Consider the following 24,301-nt stretch of genomic DNA (forward strand, 5'->3'; position numbering starts at 1 on the left):
CGTTATGGGATCGAGCCCCACGTCAGGCTCCTCCGCTATGAGCCTGCTTCTTCCTCTCCCACTTCCCCTGCTTGTGTTCCCTCTGTCGCTGGCTGTCTCTATCTCTGTCAAATAAATAAACAAAATCTTTAAAAAAAAAAAACTGCTTTTAGAATCTTACTTACAGAATTAAGTGGGCTGGTTTGAGAAGTCTTTTCTTGCTGCTAATCTCTCTGATCCTTATCACTATGCTAATTTTACATAATCTAGCCCCCTACAGCCCAGGAGGAGGCCTTAGCCACAAATAACATGGTTTTGTTTTTTGGGTTTTTTTCTTTTTTGAGGTGGGGGAACAAGTGGGGAGGAGGGTCAGAGAGAGAGAGAGAGAAGCAGACTCTTTGCTGAGCAGGGAGCCCGACATGGAGCTCAATCCCAGGACCCTGAGATCATGGCCCGAGCTGAAGGCAGACACTTAACCGACTGAGCCACCCAGGCGCCCCGCCACAGATAACATGTCACAAGAGGACTACTTGAAGGAAGAAGGATCGTCTTCAACAGACCTGTGTTTAGCAGCTACTGTGTGCAAAGCTGTGTGAAGCCTAGGGAAGACAGCAGTCTGTGCTCCCGAGGAACTCGCTTGAGAGGAGGTGACCTGAAGCCGTCGATGACACAATGTGGTCACTGGTAAGTTCTCTAATGGAGACACAGAAGCATGGAGGAGAGAGCTAACTCAGACACCACCAAAGAGGCTTCAATGAGAACTGGGCCTCCAAGTGCCAGCATCTGTCTTGTTCTCCATTGGGTCCCTAGCACCTAGCACAGTGCCTGGCACAGGGCTAGACGAATGACGGAGGTAGCGATCTTGATCCTGGGGGAAAAAGGCTGCCAGAGAAGAGCGGGTCGAAGGAAGGCATTAGTAAAGCATAGCGAGTGCGGAAGCATGACGGCAGGAGGGCAAAAGAGCTCAGCACATTTGAAGAAAGAGAAAGTTGAATGTGGTGTGAGGAGTCCAGGGGCTGGAACCCATAAGGATGCGAGTATCCAAGAGGGATTCTCTGTCTCAAATCTCCACAGAGCTCTCAAGAGACAAAAAGAGTTGGCTTGTTCTGTACAGCCCTGGGGGGGAGAGCTAGGAGCGATGTGGGGAGTCACAGAAAATCAGGTATCAGTTAAAGAACTTTCTAACAGAGCTGTCCACTAATGCAATAGGCTGTCTGCCTTGGAAGGCAACGAGCAAGTTCCCTAAGAGGGAAGTAATCCAACTTGGGGTAACCAATTGCTATGGGTAGATACTTTTTTTTTTTTTCTGACGAGATTTTGGAAGAATTGATCAAGTCTCCTTTCTTAAAGGACAACAATCTTTATGAACAACTGTCTTCAGCAACAATTCTACAGAAGATGCAGAGACTTCCCTCGAGTGCTTGTTCCTCGTGTCAATCATTGATTAAAACCCACGGCAATGGCCATGCTGAAGACTCCCCCATGAAAGAATATCTTTTCAAACCACTGAGGTCTCCACTCATTCACAGAGCAATTGTTTCTTTGTGTGTCAGGGACCTTGCTAAGTGCTGGAAGTATAGATACAAATGAAAAAGGACCCTGCTCCCCACAGTGCTGAGTAGAAATGCAAAGAAATATTTACTCCAAAATGTAAATACATGTTTAAGCTCCAGTAGCTACCAAGTGCTCTGGGAAACAAAAGGCAAAAAATTGGCTTTGACTGGGGAGACTCTGGGAAGGCCTCAGAGAGGAAGTCACTTAGAGCTGACTTTTGAAAAGTTAAAAGGAATTCACTAGCTAGAGGAGGAAAAAGATGGTGCCGGCAGAAGGAAAACACATGCAAACATATGAAGTCGTGAAAACACCAGCCGGTTTGGGGAAGTGAGTGAGTGGCGGCATCCAGAGTAGATGGGATTGGTAAGTAGGAGCCAAAATGTGCAGTCTTGGATCCAATGCTACCAATTTTGGATTTTATTCTGCAAATGATAGGAAGCCTATCATTTTTTCTGTTATTTATTTAATAAACTTTTCCTTTTGGAAAGACTTTTTTTTCACTTTGAAAAGATTTTCGATTGATAGAAAAGTGACAAAGAGAGTACAGATTTCCTATCTAAGAAGCATATATCCTCCACCCAGCTTTCCCCAATGCTAACATCTTACGTAGCCAGGGAACCTCTGTCCAGACGAAGAAACCAAGATTGGTACATAACTATTAGCTAAAGCATAGACTTGGCTCACCAGTTTGTTCACTAATGGTCTTTTATTGTCCCAGAATCCAGTCCAGGATACCACATTGCATTTAATGTTATTTATGTATGTATTTATTTATTTACTTCAAATAATAGATTTTTTTAAAGATTTATTTATTTGAGAGAGAGAGAGTGCACACAAGAGCACGAGGGGGGGAGGTGCAGAGAGAGAGAAGCAGACTCCCCAATGAGCAGGGAGCCTGACATGGAGCTCGATCTCAGGACCCTGAGATCATGACCTGAGCAGAAACCAAGAGTCGATTGCTTAAATGACTGAGCCACCCAGGCACCCCTCCAATAATGGATTTTAAGGAGAAAATGGTATGATCAGATTTGCCAGCAGAAACAATCAGCAGAATTCTTAGGGCACACGTGAGGAAAGTACACTGGAGGGGCCCAGCCTTGCTTAGAAGCTGTCGGCAAAGTCCAGGTAAAGGATGAGAATGGCCCCAACTCTGGGAGCAGTGAGCAGTAAGAGGAGGCTTGAGGTGTGTTTGGGTTTCATGGTAGAGACCTTTCCTGAAGTATAATGGGCAGGCTAGAGGACAGGCCCATCTTAATTCACCTTTCCATCTAAGACATGAATATATGTGTACAGCAGACATTAAACAAAGATGGAGAAAGGAAAAGATCTCTGTCCCAGATCCTTGGGATGAGATTATTTCTGCAATTAAGCACTAAATTTAACTCTGAGCTCCCTGAAAGCCGAGGCGAAAAGGGAAGCATGATGACACACATAGCTCTCATTAGCTGTTAAAATCAAGTATACTCAAGGAAGAGAAAGAGTCTGGCCAGATTGGAGTGGGAGAAATTAAGTCTGAAGGGCACCTAGGGGTAGATCATGCCTGTCCCTGATTCTGAGAGCTCTGGGGAAGCTCCGTCTCTGGGGATCACTGGTTCTTCCCAGTGCTCTCTGTTCTGGAGGGGATAGCCTCGCAGGGAATGGGAGCCCAGCCTTATTGTAGGAGGATATCTTTATAGCCAGCCAGCCAGAAGTGTGCAAGGCTGGGAATGGTGCTCTGCCAGAGTGGCATGTGGCTCAGCACCCTATCTTTCTCTTACCCTTCTCAGTCCTCTCCCCTCCCCTGCTCACTGGACTTTCCCATAGCTCTGCAAGAGATGCTGGGGAGGAAGCTGAGGTCCAAAGCCGGGTAGATGAACTTTACCAAAATGGCCCAGGTTAGGGAGAGAGCCAGAAGGACTCCGCCCTTTTGACTTCAGAGTCTGGGTGTTTCTTATCGGGAAAGCTCAAGGGTCCTACTAATTCAGGCACTCATTCAACACAAGGTATGTTGAATGAGTTTCGGGGCTGTACCCACAGGGACCTCACCTTCTGGTGGGAAAGATGACACTTTGACAACCAGCTCTCACTGAAGAGGACTGAACTCTCAGAGACGTGCAGGCCTTACCTGCAGAGACCAAGGAGAAATCACATCGTGCGTCAGGAGTGGGAGGGGGAAAAGCGGAGGAAGACTTCCAGAGGAAGGGCCAAGAATCCCCCCCGGACTGGATTTCAACCTAGGCACAGAGCGTGTGGGTAAGAAGGGGAATTGGTAAGGTCATTCCAGGTGCCTGGAATTATGACCCCTTCTTTTTGAGATGTAAGTACTTTGACGTTCATTATCTCATTTCATCTTCGGAAAAAATGTGGAACGTATTAAGATCCCCATTTTAGGTTCCGAGGCGGCGTGTCCAGGGGCACAAACAGAATTAAGGATGGCAAGTGTCCTGATTTCATCCAGAGTTACGGGCACGCACCGCCCAGCCCTGAGCGCCTTGCGGTTCCCGCAGCCCGCTTCCCCTCTCCCACCCCCACATCTCATCCTTCCCCACCGGAAAGTTCCACCTGAAGCCTAACTGGGTTGCATCTTCCTGCGCTCTGGGCGCCGCGGAGAGTCAGGGGTTAAAGCCCGTGGTCCGGGTGGCCCCTTCCCCCTCCCCAGCCCTCTCGCCTCCTCTCGGCGCCGCGCCTGGAGCGTGCGTCCCGGAGACCCGCACGAGAGAGGAGGGGAAAAGTGGGCCTGTTTCTCGGGTGGCCAATCCACCGAGCCCGCGGTGCCCCAGAGGAGGCGCCAGTGCTAGGCCAGCGCCAGGCCGGGGCTGCCTGCTTCCCGCGGCAAAGTACAAATGCGCCCGAGCGCGGCGCCTGGCGCCCTTGGCGTGCACAGCCGGCCCGCGCTCAGCCAGTCCCAGCGGCCGCCGCGCCGCCGCCGCCGCCGCCGGTACCGCCGNCCAGCGCTGCGCGCTCTGTAGACCCCTGTCCTCCCCGTCTTTCTCCTCCTCCCCTTCCTCTCACCTTCTCCTTCGCTTTATTGCTTTCCTTTCTTGCTGCACCTTTCAACATCTCTCCCTCCCTCTCTCTCTCTCTCTCTCTCCTTTTCCCTTGTTCTCTTTCCACCCTCCTCTTATTCCCACCTTGGACCTCCCTTTCTGTCCTAACCACCTACTTCACCCTTCTGTGACTCTCCACTGTAGAGGCAGCCCTCCCTGGGTCTGCGGGTTGCTTTGTGCCCCTGTGCCTCAGTGCCCTCATCTCACTTTCTCCCGACGCCCCTCCCGGCTCAGCGCCCGGCGGCCTGGCCCTGGGGGAAGGAAGGATGGTTCCCGAGGCCAGGGTCCTCTCCTCCTTGCTGGGACTCGCGCTGCTCTGGTTCCCCTTGGACTCCCACGCTCGAGCCCGTAAGTTGGGGTGGTGGTAGGGCTGGGTAGGCAGAGGAGGGATTCGAGCCCCTGGGATGTGCGGGGAAGTGCCAGGACTCCGGACCCCAAACTGTTCTGACAGCCGCCAGGGCAGCACCTGTGTGGGGAGAATGGAGACTTCTCTGCCGACCAGTATGGGCTGATGAGTGTGGGATATTGGGGGGGGGGGACTTGGGGAAACTTGGCAAAACTCAGAGGCAAGGGGGCTGCTGCCAAGGACCTGAGGATGGGGGGACTGAGGGAGGTGGGAGAGAGGACAGGACGCTGTGCGTGTGTGTTGGCTGCTGGCGGTGCTTCGCATTCTCAGGAGAGAGCCGGGCATGTCTGGCTGCAAGGGTGTGATGAAAGCGATGAAGACTAGACTACTGCCCTCAAAGGGAGCCCACGGAAAGACAGAAGAGCTAACTAGATAACCTCACTCTGTTACCCCTTGGGATCCTCACAACACTCCCTTGAGGTGGGTATTGTCATTTGCATTTTACAGATGAGGAAACAGGTTGACAGAAGAAACTTGCTGAAGTTTACAGAGCTAGTAAGCCGTCCAAAGCCCAATTCCAAATCCTACACTCTTCCCCCGGCCCCACAGCATCTGGAAGGAACCCTGATTTGGAGTTATAAGACTTGGGAGGCAGCAAGGGCATAGGGAGGTGGAACAGTCCTCACTATCCCAGATCTTTTGAATACCAGCAGGTGGAGGGCACTTCTCTAAGCCTCAGTTTCCTAATCTCTAAAATGGAGTCAACATCCCAGGACTGTTGTGAGACTTAAATTGGAGAAAGTATGTCAAGCAACTCGCACCAGCAACTAGCGGGCACATGGTAGCGTCATTAAAAATATCAATCTCCTAATTCGTGCTTCTTCACTTAGACGCAGTGTAGCCTCAAACAGTTTATATAATCTCTCTGAACCTCAGTTTCCCCCTGCCCCTGCAAGAGGCTGATGGACGCCCCCCCATCCCCAGTCTCTTGAAATGCCGTGAGGATGGAAAACAAAACGAAAGATTCACTTAATGAGAAGGAGGGAGCTTATCTCAAACTCTAAAATACCTGATAAACTGAGGGCGAGGAGGGGCAGGGGTCTGCTCCAGGTTACACAGCACAGAGCCTGGGATGAAGACCCCAGCTTCCCAAGTCCCAGCCTAGCACTCTGTCCTCCCCACAGCTCAGCTCCCCCTTTCTTTTGCTGCCTTTCTTTTGCACGTGACTTTCTGGAGCTGGCGGGGCTGGATTCTGTTTCATTCTTGTCTCTGCTTGTGAGGGCAGGCTGCATGTCTGGTCGTCTCCGGCTGCCAGCAGCATGAGACTCATAGAAGTCCTCAGTAACAAGTAATGGAAAGAACTCAGTGTTGGGTTCAAGTCCTGCCTCTGGCCCTCAGCAGCTGTGTGACTTTTCATATGTCACAACTTCTCTGAGCCTCGATTTCTTCATCTGAGATATGGACACACCTGGAACCCAAAGGGTTCTTGGGGGGATTCAAGGAGGTGACTGTTAAATTAGCCAGCACAATGCCTAGTACTCAGTAAATGTCTCCTCCCCTTTCTTGGGCCCTGGAGGTTTCCTCCTAACACTTACCTGTTGTTTCTTAAAAGGGACTTACACAGAATGCCCTCCACGCCTGCCTCCCTTCCTCTTGGCACAGCATTCTTAGCCCCCAAGGCTTTTTCTCCAGGCATCATTGCCCTGGATGCCTCTCTGAAAGATGTCCCAGAATCAGATCGTTGTGCGTGACTGCTGATGTCCTACCCACACCCCTCCTGTCAACCTCCCATATGTTGCCAGCCCTTCGTCACCTTGCTGGATCACACTTCTTCCAGCAAACTTTCCCTTGCCACCCAAGCCACTTCCATCTCCTTGCTCTGTGCCTCCACTGGCCTTCAGGCCCCTCCCTACCTCTCACTGGGTCCTGCCAGAATTCTCTCTCCCCTACAGCCCGGAGCTTAGCTCCACACATGCAAGAAAACAACTCCGAACAGACTTGGATTAAGGCGAGGTGGACTGGCATTCAGAGGGGTGTGTTCAGATCCTGGGATGTCAGAGCTGAAAGAGTCTTTGAAAGTCATCTGGCTCTACCTGCAATGATCCTATCCTTCTAGTAAAACTGAAGCCCAGGAAGTGGGAATGACTTGCCCAAGTTCACACGGCAAATTTATTAAAGAAAAGAATAAACAGATGTGTCCCTTATGGCTGTGTGCATTGGGACAAATCACTTCCCTTCTCTGAACTTTTTGCTTTGTCCAGTGCTGACTCTGAATCTAGGAACCATCCTATTCTGTAGTCATTTGCCAGGGTCTTATTTGGGGGTCTCTTAGGAAGGTCCTTGTCTTAGTTCAAGGAAGAGCCCAGGCCTGTCATGCACAAGAAATCTCCTGGTGGTAGCTCGGGTGCTTTCAGAGGTGGTGCCAACTGATGGGAATTCTCACCATGTCAGAGTCCCGAGGTGGCTCAGCCCTGCAGAAGGCCTGGGAGCACACAGAGCGGTTTGCTGCTCAGTTACGGCTCAAGACTATTCAGACAAAGGTTATTCTGTCCTTGGCTCTGTTTCCAGCCACAGATTGAGTTCAACCCGGATGGAGTCTCAACTTGGGCCCAGGCTGACCCCTGATCCTCGAAACTCTGACCACAGATCGAACCCTGATTCCAGGTCCATGACCTGGCCACTGGCTGATACCAAGCCCGGCCCCAGGCGGAACCACAGACATGCGTGATGTTAGTCGGTTTGGGCACCCATCCCTGTGTGGAATGAGAACCTGCGAAGTTTCTTGACTCCCTCTCCAGTGCTCTCCCCCCATGTCAGTGCCTCTCTATTGGGCTCTGCCCTTACTCATTGCTCCCTCCCCACCCCCCACTCTTGAGGTACCCGACATGCTTCTGCTTTCTCTTCCTTCCTGCTGTCCAATCCTGCTTTCAGGAGACAGTTCTCAAGTAAAAACCTCAATCTCTATATCCTATATAGATATAGGATATCCTCTATATCTCTATATCCTATATAGATATAGGATATCCTCTATATCTCTATATCCTCTCTCCAAGAGTTATGTGTACGGTGGGAATTGAGGCTTCTGTCCCCAGGTGACAGGATCCCAGACTGCAGAAGCAGAGATGGGGCAGGAAGGGAGCTCCCATCGTGTAAGGTGTTACAGGGGACAAATTGGAATCAGAAGGTCCAGGCTTCAGCCAGGCTCTGCTAGTAATTCCAACAGTGACCCCAGACAAGTTGCCTTTCTCTGTCCCTCAGTTTTCCCAGCTGTAAAGAGAGATGACTGACCCAAACAGATCATCATTGAGGACCACTCTGGCTTTCACATCCTGTGATTCTAAGACTCTAAGATCAAGAGATGCTATTGCCTTGATTCTGAGTTTGTTCTGGGCTTTGGAAAAGGAAGTTGGGGGAGTTTAGACCTCCAGCCTGGTCGTCCTGTCCTCAGACAACAGGAGAGCGTAACTAGAAGGACTAGAACCGTAGGTGTGGAGGGAGGCCCACCCGTAGGGACCCTGCCCTGCTTTTCAGCGTAGCTGCATCCCCATCTACCTGGCCAGATGTACATGGGAGAAGGGGGCACCTGAGTGAAGCCTTGACGGCTGGCTCCAGGCAGGCCCCTCCCTGGGTGGGTCTAGGTGGGTCTGCACCTCCTCTCTCCCACCAGTAGAGGTCTCTGTCTCACTCACTCGCCAGCAGGCTCTGAGCAGGAGCCCGGCAACAGCTGCACAGTTGCTCCAGCTGTTGCACCTGTTCCAGGACTGGCCTCTCAAGTTCCCCCAGCCACTAGCCATGGCACTGGTCTCTGGGAGAGGGATCCTGAATGCCTTGGACTCCCAAAGAGAAGGACTGGCGTGAGAGCGGTGCCCCTGGGAGGTGCAGTGCGGAGATCATCTCAGGCAACCCCTTGGACAGGACCCCATCCCATGCCGGAGAAGGCGGTTAAGTCTTCTTCTGATGCCCATTCTTAGAGTCGGGATTCTTCCTTACAGCTCACCTGGATCCTTCTGTTTGCAATTTCAAGCCTTTTCTTCTGGTCCTGCCCCCTTAGGGGAGGGATGTTCCTATAAGCAACCCCCTCAGATCTGAAGACTGCCATCGGAGTTGGTGCTGGCATAAACCAATGATCTTAGGCGAGTCCTGGTCCCTCTTCTAGGACTCAGTTTCCACATCTGTAAAATAAAGGACTGGATGTCATCTCTCAATCCCTAACTTTCTAAGATATTGTGGATTTAAGTGTGTAGGTCCAAGGCAGAAGAGAATGTAAACAGCCTCACGTCTGCCCTCTGACCCTTGCCAGTAACAGGGTTGCCTTTCCTGGTTGGACAGCTCTCCTTCGAGGTCCTTCTATGCTCCTCCACATCTGGCATGTGCCAGAGAAGAGCAGTCAGGTTCAGAGACATGAGGGCCTTTTCCCTAGGTCGCCCAGTTTTGCCCCTGAGGACCTGAGGTTTTCACTTCTGATTCCCTTAGGAGCCCTCTCCCATCAGGTCCCACGCCCAGAGCAAAGCTTGTGTCTTGGAGGGAAGCAAGTTTGTGTGTGTGAGTGGGAACTATAAATAAAGTATGGCTGTGTGGGCGCAAGGAAAAGATGGGAACTTTCTCACATTCCTGCACAGCCAGCTCGTTCAGGTCCTTGCAGGCTGGGGACAGGCCAGCTACAGTCCCGGGCCTCTCTCCTCACACCCCACACTCCCTGCTCCCCTCCAGCTTCCCCTGCAGCCCAGAAGCTTCTTTCTGGTTGTCTTTTCTGCTTCCCGTTGGAAGAATTCCCAAACACACTACCCACTCCTAACTATCCCCTAGGGGGCCTTTATCATAGCATGAGAGTTTCAGGGCAGACTGTGGGCTAGCCTTGGATGGGACAGATTGGAAATTTTTACTTACATGTGAAGATCATGGAATTGTTCATCCCCTCTCCTGCCCAGGCTCCTGACATTTTTGTACATGGTGTTTGGCTTGGGAGTTCAGATGGCGAGAGCTGGAAAGGGGAGGTCCAAGGTTAACTCCTGGTTGGTGGCAAGGTCAAAGTGCTAAGAGGGATTTGACTATCTTATCACATGATGAAGTATTCTTTTTGTGAAGAGGTTTCCAGGATTAAGGACCATCGATCACCTCCTCTTCAGGACCTCCCCTCTCCATTGACCCCATTCTTTTCATGATGCATTCATTAATCGAGCGCCCAACTCTGTGTAGGATCCATACAGGGCACTTGGAGATGCACAGATTAATGAGATAGGGTCCCCGCTCTCAGGAAGCTCAGCTTAGTAAGGAAGAAGAATGCACTTAATCAGTACTTCCAATCCAGTGACGAGAGTTGTAGAGGGCTGAACTCAGTTCTGTGGGAGCCCTGAGGAAGGACTGGCTGCTGGCCTGAAGGGTGGGGTGGCTTCTCAGAAGGGGTGGCATCTGGACAGGCTTTTGAAGAACAAGCATGAGCAGCCAAACACGGAGATGGAGCATCACGTTCCAAGGAGAGGAAACAGCACGGGAAGTCACGGGGGTGTTAAAGAGCCCCATGGGGTGGTGGAAGAGTGAGAAATTCAGCAGGAGGAGGGGAGGCTGCACACAAGGCCACCGGGGGAGCACTGCTGGAAAAGCAGGCAAGAGCCAGCTCACGACAGGCTGGGGTGACGCGGTAACATGGAGAGTCTGTGTAGTAAAACCGCGGCCCTCAATTCAGATTAGATCAACTAAGTCCAATCACTTTAAGTCAGTATCAAGCTAGGGAAGAGCTTTGGCTGTGGCCTATCCAAGTGGATGCTTTAGGCAAGAAGGAGAGCTAGCCCCCAGCCCATACCGGCCACCTGCAGTGAGTGGCCTCCCGTGTACAGTCACCCCCACCTCTGTGCCTTTGCTGCCTGACAGGCCCTTCCCCTCTGTCTGCAGCTTGTAAACTCCTTCAACATCTGGCTCCAGCACCTTCCTTAAAGACTCTGTGCTTGCACTCCCACAGGACTTGTCCTACTGTATGCACAGCTGACCCTCGAACAAGGCGGGGCTTAGGGGCACCAAACCTCCCCCCCACAAAAAATCTGCATAGAACTTTTTTTTTTTTAAGATTTTATTTATTTATTTGACAGATAGAGACAGCCAGCGAGAGAGGGAACACAAGCAGGGGGAGTGGGAGAGGAAGAAGCAGGCTCATAGGGGAGGAGCCTGATGTGGGGCTCGATCCCATAACGCCGGGATCACGCCCTGAGCCGAAGGCAGGCGCTTAACCACTGTGCCATCCAGGCGCCCCTGCATAGAACTTTTGACTCCCCCCAACACTTAACAACTGATAGCCCACTGTTGACTTGAAGCCTTACTGGAAACATATAAACAGTCAATGAATCCATCTCTTACGTGTTATATGTATTATACAGTGTAATCTTATAATCAAGGATGCTAGAGAAAAGAAAATGTTATTAAGAAAATCATAAGAAAAACACACGTACAGTGCTGTATTGGCCTGCACAGTTCAGACCCATGTTGTCCAGGGTCAACTGTATCTTATCAGTCCATCTTCTGCATTAGGCTGGGAGCTCCTCGAGGGTGGGGACTGTGTCTTGCCTGGTCATGGCCCAGGCCCACCGACATGCGTAAGACCTGATACACGAAAGCTCAATAACTGAGTGAATAGCAGAAAGTAATATCGCTATTCCTAATGATAATAAGAAATCTTAACTAATGATAATAGCAGTCCCTGCCTCGAGGGTCAGGGGCCCGACGACATCCACCTGCTGTTTAGGCCTGAAGCTGCAATCCCATCCTGCACTGCTCCTTTTCCCTCCCCACCCATATCCAGCCTGCCCTACAGCCCCCCCACGGTCTTTCCCAGGTAGTCCCCAAATCTGCACTTCTGCCCGTGGGCATCGCTTCTATCGTGGTCCAGGTCAGCATGCTCTCAAAACCAGTGACCGCAACAGCCGACCCTGTCTCTCTGCCTCCAGTTTTGCCCTCCAACCATTCTCCACTCCTGCGGCCACAGAGATAATGGTAAAATGCAAACCTGACCACAGGCACGCCGGTTTAAAGGCTTAAAACTTTTCCATGGCTTTCTTTTGCCCTCTGGGCTCTCAAGGCCCCTAGTGAGCCTCTCCCTCCCTGTCCGACCTGATCTCCAGCCTCTCTCATCCATCCTGACCACTTTGATCTCTGTATCCCAGCCCTGAGGTCTGTGTAAGCACAGGGGGTGTTGGGGAGTCTGGCTTGTGAGGGTGGCTAGGAGAGCGTGGCGAGCCACAGGAGACAGGGTTGGTAAGGTTGGAAATGACACCTGGGAGGTTTGACCTCAGTGGCAGTTACCATGATGTTCATGCCCTAATGGGTGCCTGGGGGCTGCCCGTAGAATTATGGGAGTAAAAAGAATACCATGAGAAACAGACTGTTAGGGAAGTTTAGGGTCAGCACCAGGATGTGTTTTTTGTTTTATAGCCGACCATTTAATTGAGCATCTAATATGTGCCAGGCACTAGGCATATTACATGTATTATCTGATTTAATTCTCCAATAACCCTGAGAGGTAGAGATTATTACTAATCCCATTTAACAGCTATGGAGACTGAGGCCTAGGGTGATTAGGTAACTTGTCTAAACTCAGGCTTCAGATAAAAGCCAAATCCGGGGCACCTGGGTGGCTCAGTTGGTTAAGGGTCTCACTGTTGATTTCAACTCAGGTCATGATCTCAGGGTCATGATCTCAGGGTTATGAGATAGAGCCCCTCTTAGGGCTCCGCACTGGGCGTGGAGCCTGCTTAAGAGTTGTTGTTTCCCTCTCCCTCATGCCCTTCCTCCCCCCAAAAAAGCCAAATCCAATTTGAACCCCCACTTATCTGATTCCAAAGCTAGGGTCTTTGGACTATATACACACCTCCACCGAGTGAGGGGTTTTGAGGGGTATGAGACCTGTCCAACTTTAATTTCTCTCTATCTCAAGCCTAGAAGAGGGCCAATTGTCCTTTTCAATGAAAACTTCCTCCACTACTGTCTTTTTTCTGGATTAAACATCACTGCTAGGGGCCATTAACTCCTAAAGATCCCCGAGAGGAAGCCCAGTGCCCCCCTGGGGAGTTGGGGAGAGGGATGTGGGCACAGGTGGACGGGATGATGCATGGGGTAGGTGGAGAGGGAAGTAGGGCAGGACCAAGAATAGGGCAGGTATGGAAAGGCCAAAGAAGACCAAAAGGAATAGATGGGAGAGGAGGGGATGTGAGAGGCAAACTTTGCCTCCTTCTTCGTGCCACTCAGGATCAGCCCCACTGGCTCCCTGAACCTTACCCTAGCCCACGTCGGAGCCCCTGAGAACCTGGGTGTACGAGACCATCAATACATCCTAAATCATGGCAGCTTGAAATGATCAGATCTTAGAGCCACAAAATTGTACATTTCTAGAAGCTGCATGTTCTCATGAAATGTAGGCTCTTGGAAGCACAGAATTCTCAAATCTTGAAACTTAGAAACCTAGAGCCTAGGAGTCTTAGAACTGTGAAATCCTGGATTCATAAGCAGTATCTGTGCAGAAACCTTTGGAGATCAAAGTTCACCTTCCCCCTTATTTTGCAGGGGGGAAACTGAGGCTCAGAGAAGGAAGAGTCTTCCTCATTGTCACACAGTGAATTCATGGCATAAGGAGCTAGAGCTCCTTCTACCACCCATTAGCAAGGATCAGGGTTGACACCAGGACTGCAGGGATGGAGGCGGATGTGGGCTGGCCATTCCTCCCTCTGCCTGGTTGTTGGATGCAGCGTTGGGCACTCACCTCCCTTGTATAAGGGGGAGCCCCATGCAATGCCATCCTGCCTTGGGCCTCTCACGTTGGAGGGCGTGGTGGGGTGGGGCTGTGGCCGCAGGAGGCCTCCTGGGGTTGCGGGACCGACCTGCCAGGCCCCCCATGTTCTCAGCCGCTGCCAGGGCTGTTGGTGGGGCAAGCGGCCTCCTGGCCTGGGCATGGGCTGAGACATTTTCTCTCTCCATGCTCTGAGCAGGCAAAGAGGGGTAGGGGTGCCAACTGGCACAGGAGCCGAGCTGCAGGGCCGCCCCAAGGAAGGTGGGAGAGGGTTTCTTCAGCAACTAAGACTGCGTGGTAGTGGTAGTGTCGCAATCGGCCCCTCCCTGGTGGGGGGAGGGGACTGAGGAAGAAAGACATTATTCAGTCCTTGGAGAGTTGGGCTGGCTCTGACAAGCACCCCAGCTGGGGCTGTGTCCCGCCCTCCCTGCCAGCAGAGCCCGAGAGATAAACACAGCTCATTTGATACGGGCCAGCAGGGGCCTTGCTGGGAAAGGAATCTGCTCTCTGGTCCCCTGCTCTACTTTGGGGAGCTGGGGAGGGGACAGAGAGGGAGCTAAGCCATGTGCTTCTTGGGTCCCCAGCGGCCACGGAAGGACAGACTCTGGAGGCATCATGACTGTGGCCTCAAATCTTTGTTCTGGGAGGCCCAAGAGGCAGAGCAGAAGCAGTGCAAGGAGCCAGGGGCAGGCCAGTTCCAGCTTCTTCCAGACGCTTCCAGCTTCTTCTTACTTCTTACAGGGGAAACTTTCTAAAGGTTAGGACTGGCCCTGGAGGTCCTCTCCTTTGGAGGCTTGTGCCCGGCAGTACCCCAGCCCACCCCCAACACTGAGAGGGAATTCCTGCCCTGCCATCCTGCTAGGGTGCTGCTTTAAATCCTCTGTGATTCTATGAGTTCAAATGCCTCAGAGAGAGATCTAGAAAGCAGGCAGGAGGAGGTGTGAAAGGCAACCTCTAGATTCTAGACCGGTAGGGGACTAGGAAGGAAAATAGGGAGTAAGGTATGGCAGCCGCTGAGGCAGAGAGAGGAGCCCCTGTGGGACTGGGCACAAAGCCATGGAGAAGGGAGGTAAACTGCAAGGAGCCCTGCCTGAGAGTGGAGTCCTGGGTTCCAATTGCTAGCTGGATGGCCTAGGCAAGTCACTCAGGCTCTGGATCTTCAGTTTTTCCATCTGCTTTTCTCAAAATGATGGTAACGATCCCAATAACCCTGCTTAGAGGGACAAGATCATCCGTTCAAGATGACCCATCTTGCAGGGTCATGGTGACCACAATTATCATAATAATAGCATTCAACAAGTGTCAGGAACTGGGCTAAGTAGGCACTTGACAAGCATTTTCCAATTTAATGCTCAAAACAATAATGTCAATGGGGTAATTAAGTAATTTATGAAAAGAGAAGATAGTCAGTAAATATTGGCTCCTTTTTCCATCTCTCAATCTCATTTAATTCCACAAACCTTCGGGGACACTTCGCTTGTGCTGGGCACCCCACTTCCACCCTATAAGAGGTAGCTTATTCTTTAGGTAGAATTTTCCTGTAGGAATGATAGCATCCCTTCTGGCTTGTAAAAATCACCCACTACTTGTGAGGAGTGGGGGTGGCAGGGATAGGGCCAGAGGCGGCAGGGCGGGGTGCGGGGCCCTAAGCCGGACCTGGAGCCCTGAGCCAGGGCTAGGTGTGGTGAGCCAGTAAGAGCGGGCGGGGCAGGAAGGGTGGCTGATGGGCTGTGTGAAGTGAGACACAGGTCGTTCAGGAAAGCAGGCTTGCAGGAGAGGCGTCTAACCTAATGAAACAACCTCCCCTCAGTCGTTCTTAGAAGCATTCCCTTATATATTGACAACTGATATGCAGATCATAAAAATAACCAATCGACGTGCAGTCATACTAGTAGCAATGACCATTTTTAAGGCTATTTAAAATCGGCTTTCTAAGAACCTTTCACTAGGTGGCCCTTGTTTTCCCAATTCAAACACTTTCATCACAGCTCGCTGAGTGATAAGGACATGGTAGGCTGTGAAAGCAGGAAAGCTGCTGTGAGTGGCTTTATTGAAAAGGTGGGTCCCAGGACCTGGAGAGAAGGTGTGCGTGTGTGCGTGCAGGTGTGTGCATGCGTGTGTGTGTGTGTGTGTGTGTGTGTGTGTGCAGAGATGTAGTAAATAAATAAGCAACATGGGACCGAGGGAGAGGAAGCCAGTGTGATTATGGGCGCAGAAGGAGCACTGAACTGAGAGTCGGGACGCATGGGCTATCATCCCTGCTTGGTGACTGATGTCCTATGTGACCTTAAAGGTGTGATTCATCCTCTCTGGGCCTCAGATTGTTCATCTAATAACATTTATACAATTGAAATCTGTAAGCGCTTTCACTGTTTGACCTTCCTAACTGCCCTATGAGAGAAGCGTTAAGGTTCGGAAAGGGGCAGTGACGTACCCAAAGTCACACGGTCAGTGCCTAGTCAGGCTGACGGACCCAGGTATTCTGGGCCCTTGACTGGGAGAGCACGTCTGGTGGGTTCTCCTCCGCCTGTCTGGTCCAGACGACATCCTTCCTAGAGCCAGAAAGAAGCAGGCATGGGGCAGGGTCTTTGGGCTGGAGCCTCCCGGGACTGACAAAGCGCTGGGTTGGTCTGCCAGGTCCAGATATGTTTTGCCTTTTCCACGGGAAGAGATATGCCCCCGGTGAGAGCTGGCACCCCTACCTGGAGCCCCAGGGCCTGATGTACTGCCTACGCTGTACGTGCTCTGAAGTAAGTGCCTTCGGCCCCTTGGCCACCTGTGACAGGTACGTCACCCCACAGGGAGGGTGGGCCCACGCCGCGCACCAGCGAGTACTCAGTACTTGGGAGCTCCTGTGCACCTCCCAGAGAAGTCACACGGCGGGTCAGTGGCTGGACCGGGCTGGGGAGCTGGGCCCTCCATCTTCCAGCTGGCCTTCCTGCCACCTTTGCTGCTGCCGGCCTTGCCTGTGTCCCAAGACAAGAGCCTCTCTGCCCTGACCTCCCATTCCTTCCTTTCCTTGTGCCCTTTCCTCCAGCCACCTCTCTTGCCACCTGGCCTTAGGATGTGTTCTCCCAACGCCACTGACTCAAATATTGATTCTTCAAGGCTTCACCTGAATGCCACCCCCCGCCCCCCGTAGCCTTATTTGCTGCCTTACCTGCAAGGGTAAGGGATGCCGCATAAGTTTCTCCGTCCCTTCCTCCTGATCACTGTTGGCCAAGGATGACAGTTTTCTGTGCCTGTCCATTACTGCCCCTTCTGGATGGAGCCCCCGAGAGCAGATATTCCTGGGCGCTCACTCAGGCCCAGTTTGGTGTCCTGCCAGAGGCTGAACAAACTGGGGCAGAGACTGGATCTTCTTGTTCACCTCTGTCTCCCCCCCCCATCCCCACCCCAGGACCCTCCACAGGGCCTTGTACTACCAACTAGGTGGAATAAATAAGACCCCCATGTGGTCCAGAATTCTCTAGCCAGGAATGAGGGTGGAGGGGTGAGGATGGAGGGGGAGTGATTTGGGAGGCTTGCAACACCCTTAGCTCTAGTTCAGCTGCCTGGGGCCCAGACTCGTTGGTGTGAGATCCTCAGCTCTCTTTGTCTGGGTGCTGGTGCTGGGGGGTGGGGAGGAGGGCGTAGAGAGTGTTCCTACCTGGAGCCAGCCCCTTGGTGCCTATCTTTCCCTGCACCAAGCCAAGAGAGGAATGCAGGAGGCCTGTAAGAGTCGCCCTTGTTAAAACAATCCTCCAAGTGGGAGCAGAGAAGAGCTTCTGAGAAGACACTGGGAAATGGAGGTGGGTGGACCAGCCCCTCTCCTGACTCTGATCACTAGGGTCTCATTCCTCCTGGGATCTTTCCCTCTGATTCCCCACTACTTCTCCCATGTTGGCACGAGGCAGAACACTGGTTCCAGCGTGGACACAGCCCCCCACAACTGCCTCCCCTCGGTTCTCCTTAGCACATATGAGGCCAATAAGCCTTTACAAAAAGAACTTTATGAAATATAGCCAGAGAGCAGAAAGAAAACCATAACAGAAAATTCCAGACATATCATGTGGTCCAGTTGACAAAGTCCAAGTTTTGTGATCCACTGGAGTTAATTCATTTCTCCCTCCCCAGAGTTCACACGTACCCTGTTTCCCCAACCCAAGGGACTGTGCCGGTCAGTATCTCCAAAATATCCCTCCACTTCTCTCCACCATCACCGCTCCCCTAATGAAAGCTACCTTCATCTCTCCCTAGGCTGCTCCATCAGCCTCCCAACGGGTCTCGCTGTTCCCTCTAGGTCCGTCCTCCACACAGCAGCTAGAATGATCTTTTCTGAACGTTATTCTACTCTTAAAACCTTCTAATAGTTCTCGTTGCACCTGAAGTAAAATTCAAATTCCCTGCTTTGGGCTCTGCACGAGCTGCCTTCTGCCTTTTTCTCAGACCTCGTCACCTACCTGCACCAACACTTCAGCCTCAGTCCTACCCGGTGGCTCCTCCAGCTGGGATGTCTCCCCCACGAGATCGTCTCACGCGTGGCCCCTTCCTTCTCGCGGTTCACGTGCCCTCCTTATGACGCTTCCCTGAAAGCTCTCACTAAAAGAGTCTAACTTCGTTAACTCAACCACATCACCCTGTTTTATTATTATCATAAATTCAACATCTGAAATGATCTTGTTCCTACTTGTTTATTGTTTATAGTCTGTCTCCTGCTTCTAGGATGCGAGTTCTGTGAGAGCAGAAACCGTGTTGGTCTCACTGCTAGGTCCCTAGAGCTTAGACGAGGGCCTGGCACCCAGCAGTCACGCAGGAAATACTGAGTGAATACGCGAGCCCCCGCCCCAGCCTTCAGAGGTGGTTCAGCAGCATGGAAACACCCAGATCCTGGATATGGTGCTTGTCGGCTGTGTGTCTTAGCAACTTAACCTCTAGGACAGAGGCTCTTTCCTCATTGTGGAAGTGCGGGTGGCAGTTCCTACCCCGAGGATTGCTGAGAAGATAAAAATTGTGTATTTATATATAACCAGGTAGCCACTCAGTACATGGTAGTTACGACTCTCCTGAGAGGTGATGTGGCTGCAAGGCCTCCCGCCTGGTCACCAGCCGTTCAACCCCTTGCCTGTCTCCACCTTATTTCCAGCTGCTGTTGAGGACTGTCTCGATCCCTTGGCTCCTCCAAGGCCGGGATCAAGAAAGAGATTCCAGCTCTTCAGGTCACACAGTTCCTTGAACTCCACCCTAGTTACTCATGTGAGGGGCTCAGTTCACCCTCTAGACATTATGTACCCATGACTGCCAGGCCTCTAGAAGGCCTGTTTAGGGGCTCAGACCAATTCTGTGGAATCTGGGATGCCCCTTAGTGCTGAAAAGTCCTTGTGATCTGGCCATCTTGAGGAACAGTGACCCCAGAGGGCCCGGGGTCTGGTCCAGGGCTTCTGTGGGGCAAGAGGTACTGCTGGGAAACTTGGTGGGCAGGGGGGCTGGAAGCAAACCTGCCACCTTCACAGTTGGACAAAGCCGGCTCCACTCATCTAACGAAGAGGCCCTCTATCACTCCTCTCCTGGCTCTCATTTATTCATTCACTCTTTCGTCCAGACTCTAGCAGGCACTGGCTTGGAGCAAGACCCTGAGCTGACGATTCAGAGATGAACAGACCAGGCCTGGCCCTTGTTCTTGGGAATCTGTGGTTGAATAGACTAGATCGATGTAAATGGTTCATTACAACACAGAGGGGAGAGTAAGGTGTGGAATGCCGAGGTCGTGCTGACAGACTCTGGGGAGCCGGACAACCTCCAGAAGGGGCGGTGGCCTCTCTCTCTTCAGCTCCTCTGTTTCTGCTCATTGCTCTCTCTCTCTCTTCCTCTGCCCCATTCTCTTGTTTGCTATATGTGAAAAAGCATAAGAACTTTGGGCCCCTCCTTGGCTGCTGGCAGCTCCAAAGCTTCGTGTAAGGTTACCCAAACCTCCCAGAGATTCAGGGAGTGGATCACGAAGCCCTAAGTCTTCTCCACAGCAGGTTTCTAGTCGTGTCCCCATCCCTGTCACCTGCCCTCGCTTGTCACATATCTCTCTTAACCATGAAGCTCAGGCCCAGAGGAAAAAGAATGAAGTCCCCGAGTTAAAATAGCAAGTCAAGATCAACATCAAAATAATTCCAGCCTTTCACTTGTCTTTCTCAATCACCAGGAAGGGGACACAGGTCTGTGCAAATCCATGCACACTCTACCCTCCTCCATGGTGGGCACGTGAGCAGGGGAAGGGGAGGGACTGGACAAATGGGTTGATTGTTTTTATTCCATCACAGGTTTAAAATGAGTGTAGTATCCCACAGCTGGGATGGGGTTTGGGGTGAGGACGGGTTCAGGTGGGAGGCAATGGTTCTTTGGAATCAGGACCACCCCCGTGTCCCCTTCAGAGTGCCCATGTGAGTTGTTACCGCCTCCACTGCCCGCCTGTCCACTGCCCCCAGCCTGTGACTGAGCCACAGCAGTGCTGTCCCCGGTGTGTGGGTAAGTAGCCTCCTTCCTTCCCCTTGCCCGTTGACCTTAATCCCCATCCCAATGTGGGCTTCTGGCTGAGGGGGGCCCCTGGAATGAGAGGGGCAGACTCTAGGCATCAGAGGTATGGAGGCGACAAAGGTACTCAGGGGAAGAAACATCCTGGATCCCCAAGGAGGGCTGGGGTAGCAGCAAACTTCTCATTCCTAAGTAACTGGGCTTGGCAGGAGGAGGGAGAAGATGTGGAAAGTGGCTGAAGGAAACAGGGGTGCGGTTGACTCATGGATGGCACACTTGGGCCCCAATCCCCCTCTGGCTGGCTGGACCTAGAGGGAGTGGACATGCCCTACGTCAGCGGACGAATGAGCAGGGGCTGGGAGGCCCTGTAGGGACATGCCAGGATTACTGCCCTGGGGCTGGGAATGACAAAGGGGGTTGGAGCACATGTACACATGTACGGGGACATTCCTCGCAGTGCTGAAGTTCAGGCACTCTCTGCGTCTTGACGCTAAATGCCTATGTTCTATGATTTTAAGATTCTAAGAGCCTCTGAGACTGGGATTCTAGGGAGTAAAGGTAAAAGAGAGGAGAGGAGAGGAGAGGTGGTCTGAGAAGGAACTGGCAGAACCAAGTGTACATGTAACCCAATGGCCAAAGAAGGGCAGCCAGTGGGGAGACCAACTTAGAGGCAGGGAGATGTTGAGAGGCGAATCGATGCTTAGAAGCATCAGGAAGGTGATAAAATGGGGCTCTGGACTGTGGTCTCCAGGCTCTGCACCCAGGGCTCTCCTGGTGAGCTGGGGACCTGTGTGGAGTATGTGTATAAAGGGGCTCATTTTCCATGCGGGACCCCAGTAGGGATCTCACCACGGCTCTGACTTGGGTCATAGATATTCTTGGCTCTGGATTCCCCTGGGGAGCAGGGGCACTGAGCTTCACCCTGCCTGGTTGAAGCTCCTTCTTGGCGGAAGCTCACTCCAGGAGTCCTTCCCTCCCCTTGCTTTGTGCCTGGGCCCCTTCCTCCTTACATGCTCCTCTCTCCCTCTCTCTGCCCTGCCCCTTTGCCTGCCTGGCTCAATGATTCTTCAAGACTCAGCTCAGCCATCAGCTCCTTCGGGAAGCCTTCCCCGACCAACCCCCAGCTCCGGCCCCCAGCTGAGTGAAGGGCTCCTTGTCTGTGCTGCCACCACTGTGCCCCCAACCGCCCTCGCCCTTACCATACTGGTGTCACTGCTTGCAGCGTGTCTCTCTACCCAGTGGGACCTTGTTCTGTTCACTGCTATATCCCCACCATCTAGACTAGTGCCTGACACTAGAGAGGATTCACAGATATGCTCGCTGAATGTGGAATGAACTCACGCAGGTCCCCACCAAGTGGGGCTCAGTGGAGCTGAGGCTTCTGGCCTTCCCTTCCTGTTCTTGTCAGGGCCAGCTCAGACACCCAGGGGCTGAAAGGCCATGGTGGGGACCCATAAGAGGGAGTGACATGGTCAGATGTAGGTATCACTGAGACTTCTCGATTAGCTGGTACAGAGACTGGCTGGGAAGGCTGAGGCCAGAACTTGGTTTAAATGCCAAGATAGGATAAGCTGCAGAATCTTCAGGAAGGTGGCCCAGTGAATTTTGACAAAGCTTTTGGAGTAATGTGAAACTTCATTTTCTTCTCTCTCCTGCCCCCCCACCTGCAGAACCTCACACCCCTTCTGGGCTCCGGGCCCCCCCAAAGTACTGCCATCACAACGGGACCATGTACCAACACGGAGAGATCTTCAGTGCCCACGAGCTGCTCCCGTCCCGCCTGCCCAACCAGTGTGTCCTCTGCAGCTGTACCGTAAGCCCTCCCGCCTTCTCTTTAGCACGGGCCAGCACTGACAGGCCTGCAAAGCACAGTGGTGCGGTGTGGGGGCAAATTGTTCCTCCTGGTCAAAGCAGAGTGACAGTGAATGGGCTCTGGGGCAAGGCGACATCTGGGGTTTAGAACGTCCTACCTGTCTCTGGCCTTCCGCATCCCCCTGAGCTGCCTGGTACAGCATACTTACCTCGTACTCACATTTGTCCATTTCTGTGTTCTCCGATTGACTCTGCACTCCTCGAATGCGGGAACATGCCCAATTCATTTTTGTAACTTCTGCTGCTACTGGCCCAGGGCCTGGCGCACAGATGTCTACAATGATTGCTGAATGAATAAGTGAATGAGTCAATGGTCAGTCCTGGGGTACAGAGACAGGGCCAGACTGCTCGTTGCAAACGGATTTAACCTGAACTTGCTTAAACTCCTCCTGCCGTGGTCAGAGTTGGGCCTAGGCACAGGCCAAACTGACTCTGCAGTGTTACCAGGGGACACAGACTGAAGCCAAGCAGGGCCCGATCTGGAAAGTCTTCACCCTCCTCCTGGTGGCAGCCCTGCTTCTGGCTGACAGGTGGCTTTCAGCCTGTCCTCCTTACCCTGGGGCTTAGCTCATCTGCGCGTTGGCAGGAGAAATCCTGCCCTCCTGATTTCCCCGCCACCGGCTCATCAAACTTCTCCGGGCCTCCGTTGCTCTCAATGTGGAAGGGAGAGTGACCCGGTGATCTCCAACGTCCTGTTTAAGATCGTAATCTGAGTGAGCAGTGGCACAAGGGTAAGAGGCCTAGGTTGGATGTCAGACACCCATGTGTGAGCTCCAGCTCTGCTGCGCTTCCCTGTGTGACCTGGATCAAGTCACTTCTCTGGGGCCTGTGTCCCCGTCTTTTCAGTGAGAGGATCCTATCCGTCTGAGATTCTCAATCTTCAAGTACCTGGGCAGCGGAGCAAACAACTTACAAATAATAAAAAGTGACCACTTATAAATCAACGTAGAAAGCAATTACCTTCTCGAGGGCCTGAGGCCCCTCCAGCAGTCTCACACATCGCACCTGCCAGTTCACGGAGATGCCTTGTGCGTATAGACAGCGCCCCCAGGCCCTAGGAGCAGGAAATCACTGTTCTTATTTTTCAGATGAGGAAACTGAGGCTCAGATCAGTTAAGCGACTTGCCTAAGGTCACAGAGCTGGCTAAATGGCAGAGCCAGAATTCAGAGGTGGGGCCACATGACTCCAAAATTCATGTTCCCTTCTTCCCTGTATTGCGTGGCTTTCTGTAAAGGGACAAGGGCCTGAGTGAGGAGGAATCTGTGGGAGGAGACAGAAGTGATGGTGTGGTGGTGGGGTGGTGAGAACATTCTTGTAATTCCTTGTCCCTTCTCCTTGGATACTGGGGTCTCCCCTTCTTTCCTCTCCTCCTTGTTTACATGGGACTGGCTTGACTCCTGGCCTCCTTCTGAGACTCACTGGAAAGGGCATAAGGAAAGGACTCGAGATGGTATCACTTCCTGCCAGGTACCTCGTGCCTTCCCGTTTAAAAAGGGTTTTCACAACTACTCCCTCACTTGATCTTCACAACCCAGATGGGGTGCTCCCATTTCACAGAGGAGGGAAGTGAGGCCGAGAGAAGGGAAGTGACTCACCAAAGGTTATCGGGCTTCTGATGCCCAGAAGGCCCTTTTCTCTGCAGTGTTGCCTGTCCAGGCTGGGTCCTAAAGCTGGGGACCTAGGGTTTTCATAAGAGCAAGATGAACCCAACATGTGTCCCATTGATCCCCCTCGTCTCTCTGGGCCCCGCTGTCCCAGGTCAGGGAGGAGGGTGTTGAGTTCAGTAGGAAAAGCCTGCAGGCTGGGCTCTAGTCTGCTCTGCTGGGGTGCATTTCTGATTTCAGGCAGTTCAGGCCTCCCCTCAGGCCCTCCTCACCTTAGGATGGAAGAATCCCACCTCACCTGGGTTGCTGTGAGAGCCTAGGGAGAGGCAGGGTCTGAACACACCTTAGAAGCTGAAGGATGGATGTTACCTCAGGGCCTGGGGAGGGAGTGGGGAGCTGGCTGGGCCTTGCCCAGGATGCTTCACTGCCCCTTTCCTCTCCCACCTCAAGGGACACCTCAAGGCCATTTGCCCCCAGGGCAGGGGGCTCTCCTAACCCGGAGGCTGTTCCTCATCAGAACCCATGTTCTGTTTGCTCTGTCAGGAAGGCCAGATCTACTGCGGTCTCATGACCTGCCCAGAACCAGGCTGCCCCGCACCTCTCCCGCTGCCTGCATCCTGCTGCCAGGCCTGCAAAGGTAAGTCTGTC

At 52.4% G+C, this 24,301-nt stretch overlaps 1 protein-coding gene and 1 long non-coding RNA gene across 3 annotated transcripts in view; one reads left to right on the forward strand and one right to left on the reverse strand.

Annotated features, from left to right (window-relative positions):
• Positions 1–4,510: 4,510 nt before the first annotated feature.
• CHRDL2 (chordin like 2) overlaps positions 4,511–24,301 on the forward strand; it is a 30,387-nt gene continuing 10,596 nt past the window's right edge. For both annotated transcript variants that reach the window (XM_034666346.1, XM_019795379.2), the window contains exons 1-5: positions 4,511–4,907; positions 16,313–16,425; positions 20,077–20,170; positions 21,847–21,989; positions 24,197–24,290. In XM_034666346.1, coding sequence (XP_034522237.1) covers positions 4,826–4,907; positions 16,313–16,425; positions 20,077–20,170; positions 21,847–21,989; positions 24,197–24,290 — 526 coding nt within the window. In that variant the 5' untranslated portion in view covers positions 4,511–4,825. The remainder of the gene's footprint in view (positions 4,908–16,312; positions 16,426–20,076; positions 20,171–21,846; positions 21,990–24,196; positions 24,291–24,301) is intronic.
• LOC117803364 lies at positions 14,654–24,297 on the reverse strand. The gene is made up of 3 exons (XR_004627154.1): positions 23,009–24,297; positions 22,198–22,334; positions 14,654–16,227 (listed from the first exon to the last, which is right to left on the reverse strand). It is a non-coding gene; the product is annotated as an uncharacterized LOC117803364 (long non-coding RNA).

The sequence above is a fragment of the Ailuropoda melanoleuca genome, chromosome 8 (genome assembly GCF_002007445.2).
Source record: "Ailuropoda melanoleuca isolate Jingjing chromosome 8, ASM200744v2, whole genome shotgun sequence".
NCBI lineage: Eukaryota > Metazoa > Chordata > Mammalia > Carnivora > Ursidae > Ailuropoda > Ailuropoda melanoleuca.